General features: G+C 37.4%; 1 protein-coding gene across 1 annotated transcript in view; it reads left to right on the forward strand.

The window, feature by feature from the left end:
• Window positions 1–18,343, forward strand: part of SAMSN1 (SAM domain, SH3 domain and nuclear localization signals 1) — a 133,762-nt gene that overhangs the window by 48,222 nt on the left and 67,197 nt on the right. The window contains exon 5 of the mRNA XM_025872783.2: window positions 2,399–2,751. Within this exon, the coding sequence (XP_025728568.2) occupies window positions 2,399–2,751 (353 nt within the window). The remainder of the gene's footprint in view (window positions 1–2,398; window positions 2,752–18,343) is intronic.

Raw genomic sequence — 18,343 nt, forward strand, 5'->3', positions numbered from 1 at the left:
GTGCTGAAAATAATGATTGGAAATGTTTGTATCTCAGAGATCTTTTTCTCGCAAACATTTCTTTGGGCTTATTTCCTCTCAAAGGATTGGAAAGCACTATTAGCAATATATCTCATTCAAACAATAATGAGGAAACAGGTCATTCGCCTTTTGAAAACTGCAGTATCTATTTAGATGTCATCTATCAGCTGTTCAATGGAAAGAATAAGGCAAAAGCAGAGGGAGGAATATTTCTGCGTCGAGATTTCTGGATGAAAGAGAAGTATTCCCCTATATATTACTTCATATCTAGTTAACAGCACAGAATACAACTACTTTACCAATTTTAAATTTAGCACATAAAGTATTAATTTCCAAAATATTTTGAAATTGTTCTGAGAAAGCTATCCTAAATATAATAAATAAAAACAGTATAAATACAAATTTGCTAACATTAAACTAGTGGGAAGCTTTTCCGTATCTTTCACTTTCAAAGAAATTTCGAGTCATTAAGCAGTATTAATTCTTCTATCCAAATTTTTTGCTATAATAAACCAGTGACACTTATATACTAACTAAAGCATAATACAGAATACCATGGCTCTTCTGTTTTGTTATTTTGCTCAGTGTCTATCTTCTAAAAAGCAAAAGGCTATGTAAAGAAAAGTATATTATTTGAAAACAGAAATAAAATGCTGTTTTATCAGAAATTTCCACAAGGAAAAATGAAGAAAATCTGATTTTTGCTTTTTTGTGTGTGCATGCCGTCTGTTCCCACACTTGCAAGTAGCAACTTTAAACCTCTTGTTCCTTCTTTGTTATCCTGCAAAGTCCTTGTTCCTTTCCACTATTTCACATTGAGCATGAGCAACTCATTTATAGATGGTTCCAGATTCAATCTGTTTTTCCGCATGTTGAAGTTAAAAAAAAAAAAAGGTAAAAAACACCCTGCTTTAGTATGACTGGCCGTTTGTAGTATATTTTACACGTCTGAGACCAAAAATGGTCTGCTTTCAAGTTATTGCTTAAATTGTCCCAGGCTACGGGTTTTAAGGTCACATTATGAATTTTCCCACATTTATGATCCCGACACATTTTATATTTAGCCTTTTGTGAAGAAGAATTTGTCTTTACCTTGAGCTCTGTTTGTGCTAGGCCGTAAAATCAGGTGGTGACCCAGTGGAATCAATGGGGACGTTAAAGAGACTACAGCAAAAGGTCCAGACCAAGAAAGCCAGGGTGCCGAGTCTGAAGGAGATGAAACCTACATTCATAAATCTCCGTAAGTCAGCAGTCAAAATGCTGCTAAAAGTTCTTTGAGAAAGAACTGGGGTGGCGTATATGAAATGAAGGCCATTTTGATAAGGCCATAAAATAATCATTAAACGTTGAGGGTTTTCTAATTACCAATTTATTTGTGAAACAGATATCCTTAACCTATTCCTGAATTTTACTTTATATACCCCATATCTTCTTCCCTTCAAGACCAGACTCAGGGATAGAGTGGGAGAAAGAGTCCGGATCAGCACTGTACACTATCCCCATTCTTTGGCCACGGAAAGTAATATCTTTCAATTTTGACGTGCAACTTAGATGTTCGTTTCTTTATTCACAATTACATGCTATTGATCGTAATCTTTCATTTACACCAGTTAAACATTTGAACTGAAAGAGATTCAATGATACAGTACAATTTACTATGGGTAATACATATTTCTAATTTTTCTGTTTTATATATTACCAGAAATTTCATCAGACCCTTCACCACATGTAAATATAGGTCTCACTCATCAACTTCATAGTATTGAAGATACACCTTCTTTTTGTTGTTTTCTCAGTCTTGATCTTCCTTTTCGAAAATATTTCACTGTGACAAATACCGTATGCATAAATCTCTTTATAGATTGATACCAGAAAAAAAAATTAGAATCAAGAGGATTTCAGCCCATGCACAGTGAGATTTCATTTTCTTATGAAAGGGGAATATTTCATCTACTTCCTTATGATGCTGTCTATACACATTACCTCAAAAAATTTAAAAAAAATATTAAGAATATAAGCATACCATATCATGTCTATAAGATGTGGGGAATTTTTTTTAATTTAAAATTGTAATTTTTCTGAATCTTTCAGTATACTATTTGCATGTGGCTTTCAGTCATTGTAGTCAAACTGAATTTAATCATTATATACAGCTTCAAAATATTTTAGGTAAACTTATCTTTACAAAACAAAGCATTTACTATACAAAAGATCACTCTTTAAAGAATTGCAGTTATAAATTATTTTGTTAAATTAAATGACTTCCCATTTTATCCTGTGGTGTTCACTCATTTCTACTATAGAAAAGGAAATATAATATTCATAATTTCTACATGTGCAAAATTATTAGACTTACTTATTTTTCTTTGTCATTCAGAAGATGAAGATGAAATGTTGATTTCCTGTATAAAATTAGCCAAATCCCAAGAAAAAAAAATTAGTACTGTTAGCACAAAAGGAAAGGAAGAAATGAAGATTGGATTGGATTCTATTTCGGCATCACTAGCTAGATCCAGCACTGCAAATGGATGCAACTTGGCCGACATGTTATCCCACAATGAAGGTGAAGTTCAGATGTGGAACAGCTGGAAGACTTTTCCGGAAAACCCTCTCTGGGCATGTGCTGATTTCCAAATTGCCCAAACTGGACCCTGGAACAACTGTTCTCGCTGCACTCACCACCCACCACTTAAGCCTTCTTATACAGATACGGATCTCCCCCACTCTTGGGTAAGTTTGTAAGCTAAAGCAATATATCATCTCATCTGGATATTTGTACCTGCAGAAAAGAAATAGATAACGAAAGTGCTAATCAGTTGAATTTATCAGTGTCAGGAAAGTTACTAGAACTAGACTTGTCTAAAAAGCAATGCAGCTCTTGCGACTTTTGCTATCATGTTACTGTTGTGTATAGACCTTGTGTTCAAATAAACTACTGCACGGTATTTTTTAGAGAATTTTTTTTTTTTTTTTTAGTTGAGGGAAGACTTTGGATGTTCATTCAGATCAAGATGTGGATTGAATTGTCTAAATCACTGCAGTGGTCATGAAGTTTCACTGACAAACAAGAGCTAATTTAAATAAGCGTTTTCCAAGTGCCTGCCATTCCTCTAAGCACTTTATTATTTTATTTAAATCTCACAACAACCCTGTAAGGTTGTTGTAAGTAGGGAAAGTTATTCTAATACTGATTTCCCCATTTTATGATTGAGAAAAATGAGGCACAAAAAAGTTAGCAACAGGTACAATGTCACAGAGCTCACAAAAAGTGGAGCCAAGATCTAGAACCTAGACAGTCTTATGCTAAGGATCCTGCTTTTAGCTAATATATTATAGTGTTTCCCATACACTAAACTAGGCCCTAAGGCAATATGGTGCAAGAGAAAGAGTATGGACTGTGGGGTTACACAAAATTGGGTTTGGATCCAAGCTCTGCTACTTGTTTGGCTTGGGCAAATGAATTAAAACCTTTCAACTTAATTTTCCCAATTATAAAATGGAAATAGTAATATTAAATTCATGAGGTAATTGAGAAACCGAAACTAAATAACACAAATATCCTAGGACTTAAGAGTAATTTTTTTTCACCTTGATTGTAGGTTACTTAAGGCATGTATTTTGTACCTTCATTTCTCTACAGTTCATGGTCATTTGTACTTGTAGTGAATAAATGGAACAACTTTGTGTTTCTAGGATCCCTACTCTAAACCATTTTGCTCTAAGAATCCGTCTCTCACTGGACAGAGGCTATATTTCATGGTGCATTAGAGCTCTCTGAAGAGGCTTGGAGTCCTTTTCACCTTTCAAGACTTGTGTATTAAGTTAGAGCTAAAGTAATCTGTGTTCAAAGTACCACATTAAATATTACAGGTGTCTAGCAGCAGACTTGGAACTGATAAAACTGTCCAACATCAATTATTTTTAGGAACGTCTCTGCCACTTCCTTAGTCTTCATCTTCTCTTTTGGGGCCACTGGACTTTGCGGACTTCTTCCTGGAGTACTTTCTTAGACAGCAGCTGGTAATATAATTAGGAACTACTTCTGAAGACTCCCCTTGACAGCTTCAGAATCAGGATCAAGAATAATGACTACTTGGCAAGTAGTAAAGCTGGCGTATAAGAATCTAAATTCACATATTTAGAGCTTCTTTTAAGAGTGAAATCTGGAATCCTTAACTTGGCAGTCCTGGATTTTAGCAATCTGACCTCAACCTAACGGTTCAGCATTGTCTACCACTTCTTCCTTGTGTATTTCCTGTGCTGGACTACCAAACTGGAATGATTTGCTTATTCCTAGTGACTGTCTTGTACTTTCCTGCCTCTCTATCTTTGTGTTTACATATTGGCCTCCACCTAGCATGTTATTCTCGCCTTTAACCATTGCCCTAGCCCTTAAGACTCAGATTACTTTCTTGTCCTTTAGAAAGACTTCCTGGGTCATGCCAGATAGAAGTAATCACTGCTTCCTTTGAAATTCTAGAGAACTTAAAGGCATTATTCTTCCATTATATATTTATCAACCTCATATTGGCATCACTGTATACCAGTTTGCAATATTAGGCACTGGGGCACATACACTGCCCCTGTCTTCATGGAGCTTACCGTACTCTACCTTATAGTGGAATTAGTTGAGCATTTATTTGCTTTAGGTAATTTATCTTTATATCCTCCATAGTCCCTAAAATATTATGGGTCCTCGACTAATATTTGAGTGGCATTGCTAACTAAATGAATAGAGCTTGAGAAACCAATGGATTTTGTTTCCATAGATCTACATAAAATATTTGTTCCCATTCTTCTAACTGTTCTTACATTAATCCAATTACACATAAACTCAGTTATTGTGTATGTGTGTCTGTGAATGTGGGTCTAGATTTAATTATATAAACATAGTAATGTTTTTCTTTTGGTGGTGGTTTTGTCTGTTTTAGTACATAACTAAATGATTAAGTAAATGAGTTTTATCTGCAGAAGGTCAAACATATCTACAGAATACTCAGAATTTCAGATGATAATGTTCAGCATTTGTGACAGGAAAACCTCACTGGATTTGGAGAGAGAGTTCAAGAACATGCTAGAGTTAAATTGGTTTGGTAACCTTAATGAGACCACTTACACTCAGGGATTTGAGACACAGAATGAAAGAAGTTGGATGAGTGCAAATTATTATTTTTATATTCTACACATATATTCTATAATAATACCAAGTGAAAAATACCCACTTTCATTTTAGCATAGCTGGTATTTTTTTCTGTAGTAATTGCAGCATTATTATTTGGGTTATACTTTAACTTTCATTCTATAGAAGGTACAGAAGGCAAATGGTATTGAGGGAAAAGTTGTGCTTCTGAAATGAGTGTTACTTACCATCAATGACAGGTAGTCAGAGGTGATATTTTTGCAATTTTAAAGGGTAAAAGTGTGACCAGATTTTTTTTTTTAATCTACCAACATATGCAGATATGCTGGAGCTGAGCCAAAACCCCACATTTCAGGGAAAATGAAACCAGTCCACAAAGACACTAGTTTCTCCTTGACTCGAGAAATTTCAGCAACAGTAGATTCCAGTGTCTTTGATCCTGTTATCAAAGCAGAGTTTTCAGGGGGCCTGAAATTGACATGTCTTCCAGAAAGTTCCAGAAAGTGATAATCCCACAGCAGGCTCATGCTCTCAACGCTGGTTCTGATAGAACCGGGTTTAACGCCAACTCTGATATCACCAGCACAGTGAGCTTAGGCAAACTCCTCACCCTCTTTAACCCACTAATTCCAAATCTGGACATTGCTATCAGACCCTGCTCATCCCCTCTCTTCTGAGTGACTCTTTCTATACTGAAAACACCCATTTGTAAAACAAGGTTATCGACATCTACCACGAGGGGCTGTTGGGAAGGTGAAAGAAAATGGTGCCAGGACTCAGGTGATACTCAGGTTCACTCAGGTGAACCAAAGAATCCAGAGGCTTGTGCTGGGCTTGGAAAGCAGCAATATTTTAGTCATTGGAAATACCATAAACAACCTGAAATCAGACAGGGAATGTATTATTTGTGAAGAGCTTTTCACAGAAGTCAACAGGACGTGGATGAGACACCCACAGATCTTTAACATGCAGTTTAGTTGTTTGCAAGGTCTATGGGATCTGGAGTGTGGGGGACGATAAGTGATTACGGAATTGATATAAACTGAGAAAGGTAAAGACCAGATTTATGCAAGTGTGTACTCCACAAGAGAAGTGTACAAGGAAAAACTACTTAAGGATGCAGTGTTTCTTCCCATATCTGAGGTGAGTGGTATAGAGAGGGGATTTCAGATGCATTTAAGAAAGGTAATAGTGGAGGTAACCAAAAATTATATTTGAAGCCAAGTGTTTACAATCAGTTTACAAGAAGAGTGATCAAAGCATACTTACGATGAAGCTCTGCATTCTAAGAGCTTGAAACATCTTAACAAAAGAGGAAAGTGAGTCAGAAGAGACTTGGTTGGGAAGAAGGGAAAGAAAGAATAAAATACATATGTTGCAAAGGAGATGAGACCTTCCCTTAGTATAATGTTACGATAGTAGTAAACATACTTTTCACAACCTGGGATAATTTTTCAGATTTATAAGAAGGATAAACAACTTTTTTTTTGTAATATAAAGAAATGGAAGTAATCTTGACATGGAAAGGGGGAGCAAATATCCATTTCTCCCTTCGTATGTCTAAAATATTTTATAAAAATAGTTTGATACATTTAAAAAGTGATAATAGCAAAAGCTCTTTCAGGAAGAAGGAAGGTCAAAGACCTGAAATAACAGAACAGAGACCCAAGTGCAGGATAATTCAAATACAATGTGGATAGAAAAGTAATAATGGGAATTGGATAAAAATCAAAGAAAAACAAGTGAGGTTTATATACAGAATCTCAAGGTGAGAAAATAAACAGAGCTCTACTGAAAGCATCTTAAAGTACATGAGAAGAGTGGAGAAGAGTGGAGCACTAAGGTCTTGTTGGCGTAGTATGTGAACTACTGCACAACTGCACCAGAAGAGACAGCATGGATAATGGAAAATTTCTCTAGGGAACTGTTTCAGTGAGAGGAACAGGATGTGTGCTAAAGTTCACCAAGAAATAAAGGAACAAAATATTTTACAATTAACCTTTCGATTCGAATGGGGAGTAGTGAGCCCTCTAAATATTGACACGGGAAAATGCTCCAGCGACCCATAGACCCACTGCTGAATGGTATAGGGGTTTTTATACTGACCAAGAAAACTACTGATCTGTGGGAAAGAAGTGACCAAAGCAGGATCAGCTGTTTGGGGGCTTCTTCTACTCTCTATTCTCCACCTTGGCAATCTCTCCCAGTCTCTCCGACCCTGGTCTGCTTTCTTCAATCAACATGACATTGTCATTACCAGATTAATCTACCAGATTAATTTACTTGACTAATCTACCTGATTAATGATTCTAAAGCTCAAATCTAATGTTACTGCTCCCCTCACAAGCCTTTAAATATCTCCCCAACACCAACAGGGTCAAATGCAAACTCATTCACCTAATCTGCCCTCTTCACTAGATCCCCACAAGTCTCTTTCACAGACACACTCTGCCGTCGGCAAGGTGATAACCAAACACAATGATTTTTCTCCATCTTCATAGCTCTGTTTATACTGTTTGCTCATTTAGTCCTTCCTTCCTTCCCTATCTATATGATGAATAGTATGGAAGTTTAAAAGTATAGATGGATAAGTAAGAATCCATGATGTACACTTTGAAGAAAAAAAAATATATATATATATGAAAAAGAATGAAGATTGAGAGGACCAGTAAAAAGAGAGTAAGGAAACACATGGGTTAGAAAGAAAGGACATGTTAATTTCATAGATTCCACCATTTTCTTTGTACATTAGTGATGTTAGACTCCTACCAAAAAGCCTTTGTGGTCCCACTGAATAAGACATTCTAAGAAGACTGCTCACATATCCACCCAAAGGGAGGCAGGCTATGAACCATCCATGCATAATTTCTCATAGTTTCATGCCCTTGTGTTCAACTCTGACAGCAAAAACCATTTGTTAGAACAGCTTTAAACTTTTATCGGCTGACACTGGAATTATGGGAGTATGGAAAGAGAACATGGATTCAATGAATAGATTTGGACAACTTGTGAAAAGGCAGAGTAAGTGATAATCTAGACTGAGAAAATCAAAAGGAAAAACAGAAAAATTTGATACAAAAATACCAAAAGATAATCTATACTTTACTACACGCTGCCCTGAAATAGATGAACTTGAGAATTGAGATTCTAAAAATAATTTTAAAAACTAAATGAACAAGAATGAATAATGAATTATGAATATTTTACATGGCAAAATTTTAACTAAACCAGTATGTTTGGTGGAAGGAGAATTAACATTTACCCAAGAGAAGAGTCTGAAAAATAGGAGATGCTGCAACAGCTTATTGATTCCTTCATTCCTTCATTCATCCACTCATTCACTTGTGAGCAAATTCATGTCAAGTGCCTCCGAGCCACTTAGTGTATGAATGTACAAGCTTAGAAGTGTGTACGTGGGAGGATGGCCAACCTACTGTTTCATATTTATAGCGAGAGTTTATGGGTTAAGAGGACAAGTCAAAAAGGAAGGGAATAAACAATCACAGTCCTTGGTATAAAAATTCACCAGGATGGCAAACACATTAAAGACAAAAGTCATATTTTGAGTGTGTAGTATGGTATGTTGGAGGCCATATAACTCATCAAAGGAGCACAAGTTGAGGCCAGGAGCATCACATGGGAGTTCAACTCTGTCACTTACTAGAATCACTGTGGCTCAGTTTTCTTAATCTCCAGTCTTCTGCCCCCTCATCTTTAGAATGAAGGAGAGCTATCTATTATTTTTAAGATCTCACTTTATTTTTGTTTTTACGTTCAGTGTTTGGGGCTATGAGGACACACTGAGGGTGATGAGTTCTATGTACAAAAAGGTTAGTGCATAAAGATTTTCTCTCAGCTTTGTCAAAGCCGCTCTTTTTTCACTCTTCAGATGACCGTTGGTGACCTTATTTCTATCATTTTTTTTCCTAAGCTATTTTAGGTTTGGGTTTGTTTTCTTTTCCCTAACCATACTTCCTCTGTCCCAGCTACTTCCATTCTCTCTCTCCCTCATTGTCTGAACCAGAAACTGTGTATGTGAATATAGACTTCACTTGGGATACAGCCAAGTTCTCCTGGCCATGCAAACTTCTTCATGAACCAAAATGTCTACATTTCCATTCTCAGAAGCTAAGAAGGCTTCTGCCATTCACAAAGAACATTTTGAAAGTCATTTCAGAGGACTGAATTTTGCTTTGAAAAATGGGTGAGTGGAGTTGAAGTAAGATTGTAAAGAGGGGAGCAGAAGAGCAGGGGCTATGCAGGGTAAAGGAGTGCTGGGTTGGAACGAGACACCATCTTCTGCCACCACCCCTCACCACATACACACACATGCCCTAGGTGCCACCTTGAGTGGTTCATGCCTTTGAGATCTTGTTCTGACCAGGCAGGCACATCGAAATAATGATGATCGTGGCTTCCATTGACTTAGCACTTCACCGTGTTTCAGGTACTTTTGTATATGCAATCTTTGTATCATGATTCATTAAGGTGGTATTATTGCCCCCATTTTTATGATAAAAATCTGAAGCTAAAGAGGTTGAATAATTCATGCAATGTAGTAGTAGGTGGCAGAGGTGGATTTTTAAGCTCACATCTATAACAGTCCAAAGTTTTCCTGCAAAGATCACGGCTTTGTAAGGTTTGAGACTAAGCTGGTAACTTATCTATGCTTTCCTCATTTGTAAAAACGAAGACATTAGCCTCACAATGTAAAATGAAATGATCCATGTGAAAGTGTCAATTCAAGGTAGGGGCTTAATAGCTTAATAAATAGAGTCCCTGCCTTCAAGGTACAATATAACTTTTCTCATATTTTATCTTATACGAGTTCTGTGAATTGGGCAAAACACTGCTGCCATTTTACACATGGAGTAATTGAGGCACAAGAAAGATTAAGTGAGTGACCTGTGGTCCCACAGCAGATGATGGCAGATACTGAACATCAGCCTCCTAACTCTTAGTCCAGACTTCTCCTATCAGTAAGTTGTCTTTTTGTTTTTTTGTTTTGTTTTGTTTTGTTTTGTTTTTCAGCAGAAAGATGAACAGTACAGGGTAGAAATTCCATGTGTGTTGGAGCCAAATAAGCCTGGTCTTGAACTGTGGGACTAAGCCAACTGATTTCTCTGAGTTTCAGTTTCTTATCTATTAAATAGACATAATGAAGATTTCTATGTGGAGTTCTTGTGAGAATTAGATGTAAAGTGTTTCACTGTACCTGATACCCAGTTGGAACTTAATGAAGAAGAGCTACTATTTTTAGTGACAATTATTACTATTTAATTATAATGTGCAATTATGTGTTTATAATTATTTATCCTTCACTCAATGAACACACCATAATGTCTAGGATATCAAGTATTGTCCTGGGCTGTGGGGCCACAAAGATGGCTAAGACACATACCTGGCATTAGGGTCTCACGACCAGTAAATCTGTGATATCATATCGTATGCGATAATGTTGTATTAAATGTACATACTAGCTTTCACTTATTTTTAAGATTTTTTTTTTTACTTAGTTTGCCCAATTCTCCCCCTGGAGATAAGAAAACCAGAACTGCTTAGTTCAAATGTAGACAGTATGGGTAGGGTGACATTCTGCTTTTAGCTTCCTGGGGCTGCCCTAGTGACTGCACCATGCAGACAAAAAGAAGATGTGGGGGTGCCTGGGTGGCTCAGTCAATTAAGCATCTGACTTTGACTCAGGTCATGATCTCAGGGTCCTGGGACTTAGTCCCACGTCCTTGGGCTCCTCAATCAATGGGAATCTGCTTGTCCCTCTGCCCCACCCCCCCAACCCCCCACTCATACTCTCTCTCTCTCTCAAATAAATAAATAAAATCTTAAAAAAAAAAAAAAAGAAGGTGGGGCTGGGGATGTATGTGTTGTGCTTACCATTGCCCTTTTCTGACTTCCCAAATTATCACCATATTAGCAGCATGTTACTTACATAAAATGATTTTAGATTTTAAAGGCTCCTTTCATATATTTATCATAGCCAGATCACACATGCATTTCATGATATTTTATTTCAGAGTCAGAATATAACTCTCAGGCACAACTCACCTTTTTAAGAAAGAGAATGAAAAATGAAGGAAAAGAAATTCATGTTCCCTCTCCTTCCTAGGAAGATGTAAAGCAACTGGTTGAACTCACTCTAAAACCCATATGAATATTCAGTGTAAGATCTTTATGCATCTCATGCTTCCTAGCTATTAAATACAACTGTACTGACAAATAGCTGGATTAGAAATACAGCCGTATTGCAGCTCACCTTAAGCCCAACCCGAACTGAAGCCCACATCTCACTTACAGAAAGGGATTTTTAGCCAGGATACAAAATGGATTAAGTACAAGAAGTCATTTATTAATTCCCTGAACAAGTTGTTGTGGAATATTTACATTAAGGAGGATAAAATGTCGGGTGGAAGCAGGCACTGTGAACTTCATAGTCCAGTGAAAGACAAACATAGAAATAATCACACAAATAAACACAAAATGAAAACTTTGATAAGGGCTATGAGAGCTCGGTGGGTCAATGAAGGCCTATAATAAACAGATTTGATCTAGTCAAGGAGTCGGGAAAAACTTACAGGGGTAATGATGATTGAACCCAAATCTGATGAAAACAGTGGGAGTTAATTAGCCAAAGCTAAGGAGGATGCGACATGGGTCAGGTTAGCTGGGGGAGAGCAAGGAGGTGTGGTACAAAGTAAGTTTGAGGAAGGAGTCACACCACTATGGCTTAATTGCTTCTCCTAAGTTTTGTGTTTTGTGCCCAAAAGGCAGTGGGAAGCTATACAAGAAGTCTTTGAAGCCAGTGGCTTGGGGTTGTTTTTGTTGTTTGTTTGTTCCTTCTTTGTTGAAGGTGTGAGATATGTGCTGAAGCTTATATTTCGAAAAGGTCCCTCTCCATAGTGATGGGACTAGACTGGGGGCAGAAACAGGTGCAAGATGACGGTGACTTGAACTGTGGTGGTAGAAAGTAGAGATGAATAAAAAGCTCTCGGGCTCATAGACTTATGTCCCCAACGTACGCCTTTTTCCAAATGAAAGAGATGTCAGTTTTGAAAGTTATCTTTTATGATGCAAACCGAAAAGCCCTGTTCACTTTAGGACGTATGGCCACAGATTACAGCAGAGAAGCAACACAGTGACATGACCACGCATCCCAAATCTGTCCTGTAATTTTTTTAAAATGCAGAAGCTCAGAGCCACCATGGTGACCTAATGGAATCATTACCAATGGATAAGGAAATGTCATCCATTTGCTTTCCCTGATTCCACTTGGACATAGGCCATTGTTTCTACAAAGAGTGGCTTGGAGCCATGCAAGATTTCAAGGGAAATTGGCCTTTCATGGGGGCATACGAATAGATAATGCATATTGCCACCATAAAATCTCTAATGAATATTAAGGGTGGCTTTCATTTGTGGTGATTGAAAGGAACTCATAAATTCTCTCTCTAGGATGCGGGAATTTTTTTCCTCCCTGTGGAGAGATTTAATGGATTTGCGGCATTCTGAATGATTTGGCAAGAAATCAGAGGTACCTGCGCAGTCACCCACAAAGGGCACTTAGCTTCTTGCATGTAATAGTTACCACCACAAAACATTTTCTGTAAGAACCCAGAGTGATTGATGCAACCCACCGTAAGTCATGACAAGGTGTCAACTGAAAAACTGGAAAAAGAAGTGGTTAAAGACACCGCAGCTTTAAAAACAAATTTGACTTTTAGAGAAGGGTTATTTCCTTTTAGAAAAAAAAAGTTAGACCTGCCACCTGCAAGAAATTTAGATTAGTTGTTTGTGGCAAGAGCCATCATATTTTGAGGCCACTGTGAGCCCCTACTGCTCTCCGTATGGAGTAGATTAAACTGTTCCCGCACAATGATAAATAGATCGCAAAGAGCCGTAACAAAAATACAGTAAGTTGTAGCACTTAATGGTACAACTTCCAGTTAGAACAATATTCTTAGGGTTTCTTTGGCCGGTTCTCATTTTATGTGTGGTATATTTTGATAAGTTAATTTTTTACATTTGCAGAATCAGTATCTTTCAAAGCTTTATAGGATTGGGGAAGAGAATTAGAGGCACGAGCTCCAGAGAGTTTTGTTAGCTGTGTGGCCCTGGGCTAACAGAACACACTCTGAAAAGTGCAAAAATAATCTATGAAAAAAAGCAGGTGAGGATTAAGATTAAAAATACCATCAGCTCTAAATTTTCCGTACGTGTGGAAGGAAAATGGGGGAAAATGCCCAAGGCAGCAATGACCCTGGAGGCATTCAGATTTTACTGCGGAATGTGACAGATGATCTGTTCTTAGAGAAAGTAACTTTTTAATGCTTTTTAATGCTAGACTTTCAATACTTGAAGTAAAAAGAGTTCTGGGTAATTTTGTTTTGTTGAAATAGTGTATTTCTTTGTGAAATGAATCAAGGATCTTGCTTTTTCATCCCGTGAAATTAGATTCTCTGCAGAAAGTTAACCCAAATGCCCTTCATCCTACTTACATGAAGAAATTGTTACTATGATTTAAGACACCGATTCCTTTTTGATGCTGGCTAGCAAAGCTTGGCTCAGTGGGGAAATTTTTCTAAGTGTAGACTTAGTTCTCAATTAGGCTTCCCTTGGGTGGGAAACGTCTTCATTTGTGAAGATTCTGGGTTGGAGGACAAACCAGATGGTATAGGCTATAATTTCCTTAGCTGTAAAATAAATGGATAAGACTAGGTAACCACTAAGATCTCCTTCAGGGATAAATATTTATGAATCAACTTTGTGAAGGAATAAATAGCTGTTGAGGATTATATTAAGTCATCATCTTGGGGATGCGACTTAATTCCCACGAAAATATTCCTAAACTTAGAGCCTTATATTTTAAAAGGTAAAATGGTAAAAACCTATTACCCAATTTTAAATAACTAGGCAATGTGTAGTGTTCTAACGGGTGTCTTGTCATTGCACACTTACTAGAACTCAATGCTATTTGGATCTGAAAGGTTGATATAGTTTCATTTATGAGAGGGACTTAGGGAACTCATTCTAAATGAGAATCAGGGGCCTTGGGAAACTGAAGGTTTGAAGGAGAGAAATGACATTAGAAGAAAGAAGTGCAGCACATCTGATGATTCCAAATAAAATATGTTTCACAATTTTGCTAGAATACTATGTCCTAAACCTGTATTTCTCAATGTGTGGTTCCATGAACCAAGGGCATCAGATTCACTGAAGGCATTTGTTACTAAGGTCTACCTATGCCAGACTTACTGAATTAGAATTTCTAGGATGGACATTCTTTAATAAGCTCCACAGGTGATATTTTTATGCTCACCAAAGTTTGAGAATCACCTCTGAATAGAAGAAAACAATTCATGATTCCCTGATTTTCCATTTAATCTTCACCCAACCAAAAGTCTTTTTGATAGATAGATGATAGATAGATAGGTAGATAGATAGATAGAAAGATAGATAGATAATCTCACTTAATTTAGTAAGATAACAGCCCTGTAAAGTAGATAATTCAATTTTTCAAAAGAGACAGTAGGGCTCTGAGGATTGAGGAATTTGCCCAAGTTCTGTTCCAGAGCCAAGCTGGGAGTTCAATCAAAGTCTTCTGAATCCCATTCCTATAAAATTGTTACATCACCTTAGGGACCTCATGCTCAGAACACAGCAAAGGAATGCACTAGGCAGCCCTTGGGAACTCTCAGTACCCAAAACCCATGTGATCAGCCTATTTGAAAGTGTACAGAGCCTCTAATGGGTGCACCTGATAAATCCCCAGAGGTATTTCAGTGCTTTCCAAACTGACCTGGTGAAAACTCCCATCAGAGAGTGTTTGGGGCTTTTGATAAATCACAGAGCAGAAAAATCCCCAGATAAAGGATAACAAACCACCAGGCCACTTACCCTATATCTTCCAGATTTTATAAAATACTTTTGAATGTAAATAACTCTTTGATTATGATATAATTTTCTTTAGTAACTATGTAAATGGAATCCGATTTTCTTAATTAGATCATAGTTCTGTTCTTTCAAGCTTAACATCCAAGATGGATTTAAAAACCACATTTTTGCAACTTTCTTCAAATTATGGGTAACTCTTTTCTATGCTGCCATTTTCCAACCCTCTTTTCTGCCAACTCCTCCTTAGTATGGATGTTTTAGTGGGTTGACTTCCTATGGTTCTAGTACTCATGGAACTCTCTCCCAACGCTTCTGTATGACCTAAAGCCCCTAACACAACATTCTATCCAATCACTGAGGAACAAAAGTCCCCTGTCAGAGGATTAAAGAAAATGTCCAGTATTGTTAAGTATGCAACCCACTTATTTTAGTATTTCCAATATCATTGAGTCATGACTCTAAATCCTAAGATGTTTGAACCAAGCTGATGGGTGTGGAAGGGATCTCAAGGTGGTATGTGCATGTATATCTGAGTGTGTGTTTCTTTGCATCAAATAACATTAGCATAACTCAAAAAGAAACATGTGAAAAGGGTTTCATTTGATTCACCATGGCCAACCCCTTCTGTCTTTTATCTTTATTCTAAACCAGTAAATTGTCAGAGGCATTAGATGGTGGTAGTCATATATGATGCAATAGGGTTTTTCTTTTTTCTTTTTTAATGTTCCTTTAAATGTCAGACTAGGTTGTGGGTAATGAAAATCACTGGTGTTAAATGGTAACAAAACTGATGATTTTGAAATATTTATGTTAAAAGGCTTTTTGAAATTGAGTACTTAGCTTCTGTAATGTGCTTTTCCTGACAGTCTGCAACCGTTGGATATCTTTATTCACCACAATTAGTAAATTTGATGGCTTTATTTATTGTGCATTAATTCAGTTCTGATGAAAGTGGAGAAAAGTCTCCCTTGACTAAAATACAATTGAATTTAAATTCAACCAAAAGAACCGCAGTGCAAATGTGGTTACTGCCAATGAGTTGTCAACCAAAGCAACAGTATGGCCTTTGTATCTGAAAAAATTGTTAGAAAGGTGAGGTTACAGTTTTATCAGTAACAAAAACAGGACTAATTTAAAAAGTCAGCCTGTATATATGAAATTGGAAGTGAATAAATTATGGTATGTCCCTGTTCTTTACATTGCTTAGACATATGCCCCACTCCCCACCCCACTGACAAGGAGACATAGTGTACAATGGCTTGCCTAAACATAACAGCCCATCACCAATATTTATTAAACCCCTACTATCCATTGAATGTTTTTGCATTTTTAGTGTGGCTAGCCTTGTACTTAGAAGTTTTGTAGCATGGTATAAGGGGAACGCATTAGACTTTAACAGAAGGAACCCTGAGGTTAAATTTGGAATCCATGGCATACACAGTCACATTACTGTCTGATCCCCAGGTGCTTTTTCTGCATGGTGGGGAAAACAGAGCCCTTCTCCCAGACTTATTGCTAAGATGGTAAGAGATACTTTATATGAAGGTGCTCAGCTCTCTGCCTGGCATAAACGGTGACCAAAAACCCCAAGAACGGATGTTAAAAGGAAACATGTATTTTGAAAAGCTGCATCTCAACACCGATGTGGCAATTATAGATCCAGGTGTAAATGAAGCATTTTGTTGAGCTCTTTGACTTCCTTTTGAACTTTAATACTGTCTCTGAACTTCTCAGTATGGCTGCTAGTGTGCACGTTAACATTATCAATAGAGCACCAATAGTTGAAGATACTTTCCATACATCTCGAAGACTTCTGTGTGATACACAAAGCAAAATGTGTTTTCCTCTTAGCCTTACATGTTTCACTGCACATCCCTTCTGTTTTTCTCCCCTTCACCTCTGCTCAATTTCAATAACTTCTCCAGTTGCATCTCCATCCCTTCGAAGCCTGCATACTATCTGGTAGTCTGTGCTTGCTACAACTTCTCCTCTCAGCTTGGTTTTGAGTTTACCCTCCTCTGCCTTCAATTTGCTTCTCTAACTGTTCCTGAAAAATACTCCACTGGGGTCTTAGGAGGAAGTAGTAGTGCAGTGAGGCTTTGGGGAAAAAATTACAACATAGAAAGTGGGGAAAGGAAAGAGACCAGAAGAAGGGGTAGAGGACAAAGGTAAGGAGGTGGCCCATGCTCTAGTTATAAAACCAAGGCTTATATGCACAGGTGACTGCTAAAGAAATGAGTGGTGCTGTTTTGGCTTGCAATTTTCTCCCTTAATTCCCTTCGAACTTTATTCTGTATAAAGGATTTGGCTCTGTGGGACAGTGGACCCAGACAGGCCTGAGTTCCGTCCTTGTTAGCTTTTTAACTTTAGGTAGTTCGCTGTTTTGTGCTTCAGTTTCCTCTTTGTAAATGAGGAGATGATAATACTTTATACAGTTGTTCAGAAGATTAAATGAGATGCAGTGATCTATAGCTGGGTATCAGTAAATGTTGCTCATTTTCCTCTTTCAAGCAATTGCTCTTCTTCTTGCCTATTCTGTACTTTACTGACAAACTACACTGAATTTGTGAGTATGGGGCATGGTGGCTTTTTAACTTAAATATTTCTCTGTCCATATATCCATCTAACTCTTCTTTTAAGTCAGTATTTTAGAGGCATCTAAGTTCCTCTTTTAGATGATCTGATCTGAAATCAATTGCGTGGGCTCAGAACTAGCCATCTCTTTCCTTCTGAAGTCTAGATAATATATGCAAATCAAACATTTTTTTTTTTAAATGGAGATGGTCTCCCATGCTAGGTACATAATAAGTACTAAAAAAATTGTGTTTGGAGAAAGGAGTGGAAAAAATGAATGAATGCCAGTGGGTAAATGTATCTAACTCAGTCACCCCATGTAGATACAGGGTATTTTTGGTTTACTTCCATTACCATTCTTAATTGTGCCTATACCACTTGTTCGGTCTTTCCCTATTTGAGTATTTTGACCACTATGATACTGACATAGATATCAGTTACAGAGAGACAGGACACCCCTTTATCCATATCCACGTCCACAGCCCCTCCCAAATATCCTAGATCTATTCTTTCCTTGGAGAAAATGTATTTTGTGGGATGAGAAATCATCACACAATACTGATTAAGGCTTCCAACCTCTAAAAAGCTATTTTTATAGGAATCACTAAGTACAGAACCTCCTGTTGTTTGTGTACCCAGAGCTTACCACTGTGGAAGAAGGTCACGTGACAATAGCACGGCGCTACATCTGCACCAGGACGA

Source organism: Callorhinus ursinus, unplaced genomic scaffold, assembly GCF_003265705.2.
Source record: "Callorhinus ursinus isolate GAN/ISIS: 27379988/994484 unplaced genomic scaffold, GSC_fseal_2.0 scaffold1, whole genome shotgun sequence".
Taxonomy (NCBI): domain Eukaryota; kingdom Metazoa; phylum Chordata; class Mammalia; order Carnivora; family Otariidae; genus Callorhinus; species Callorhinus ursinus.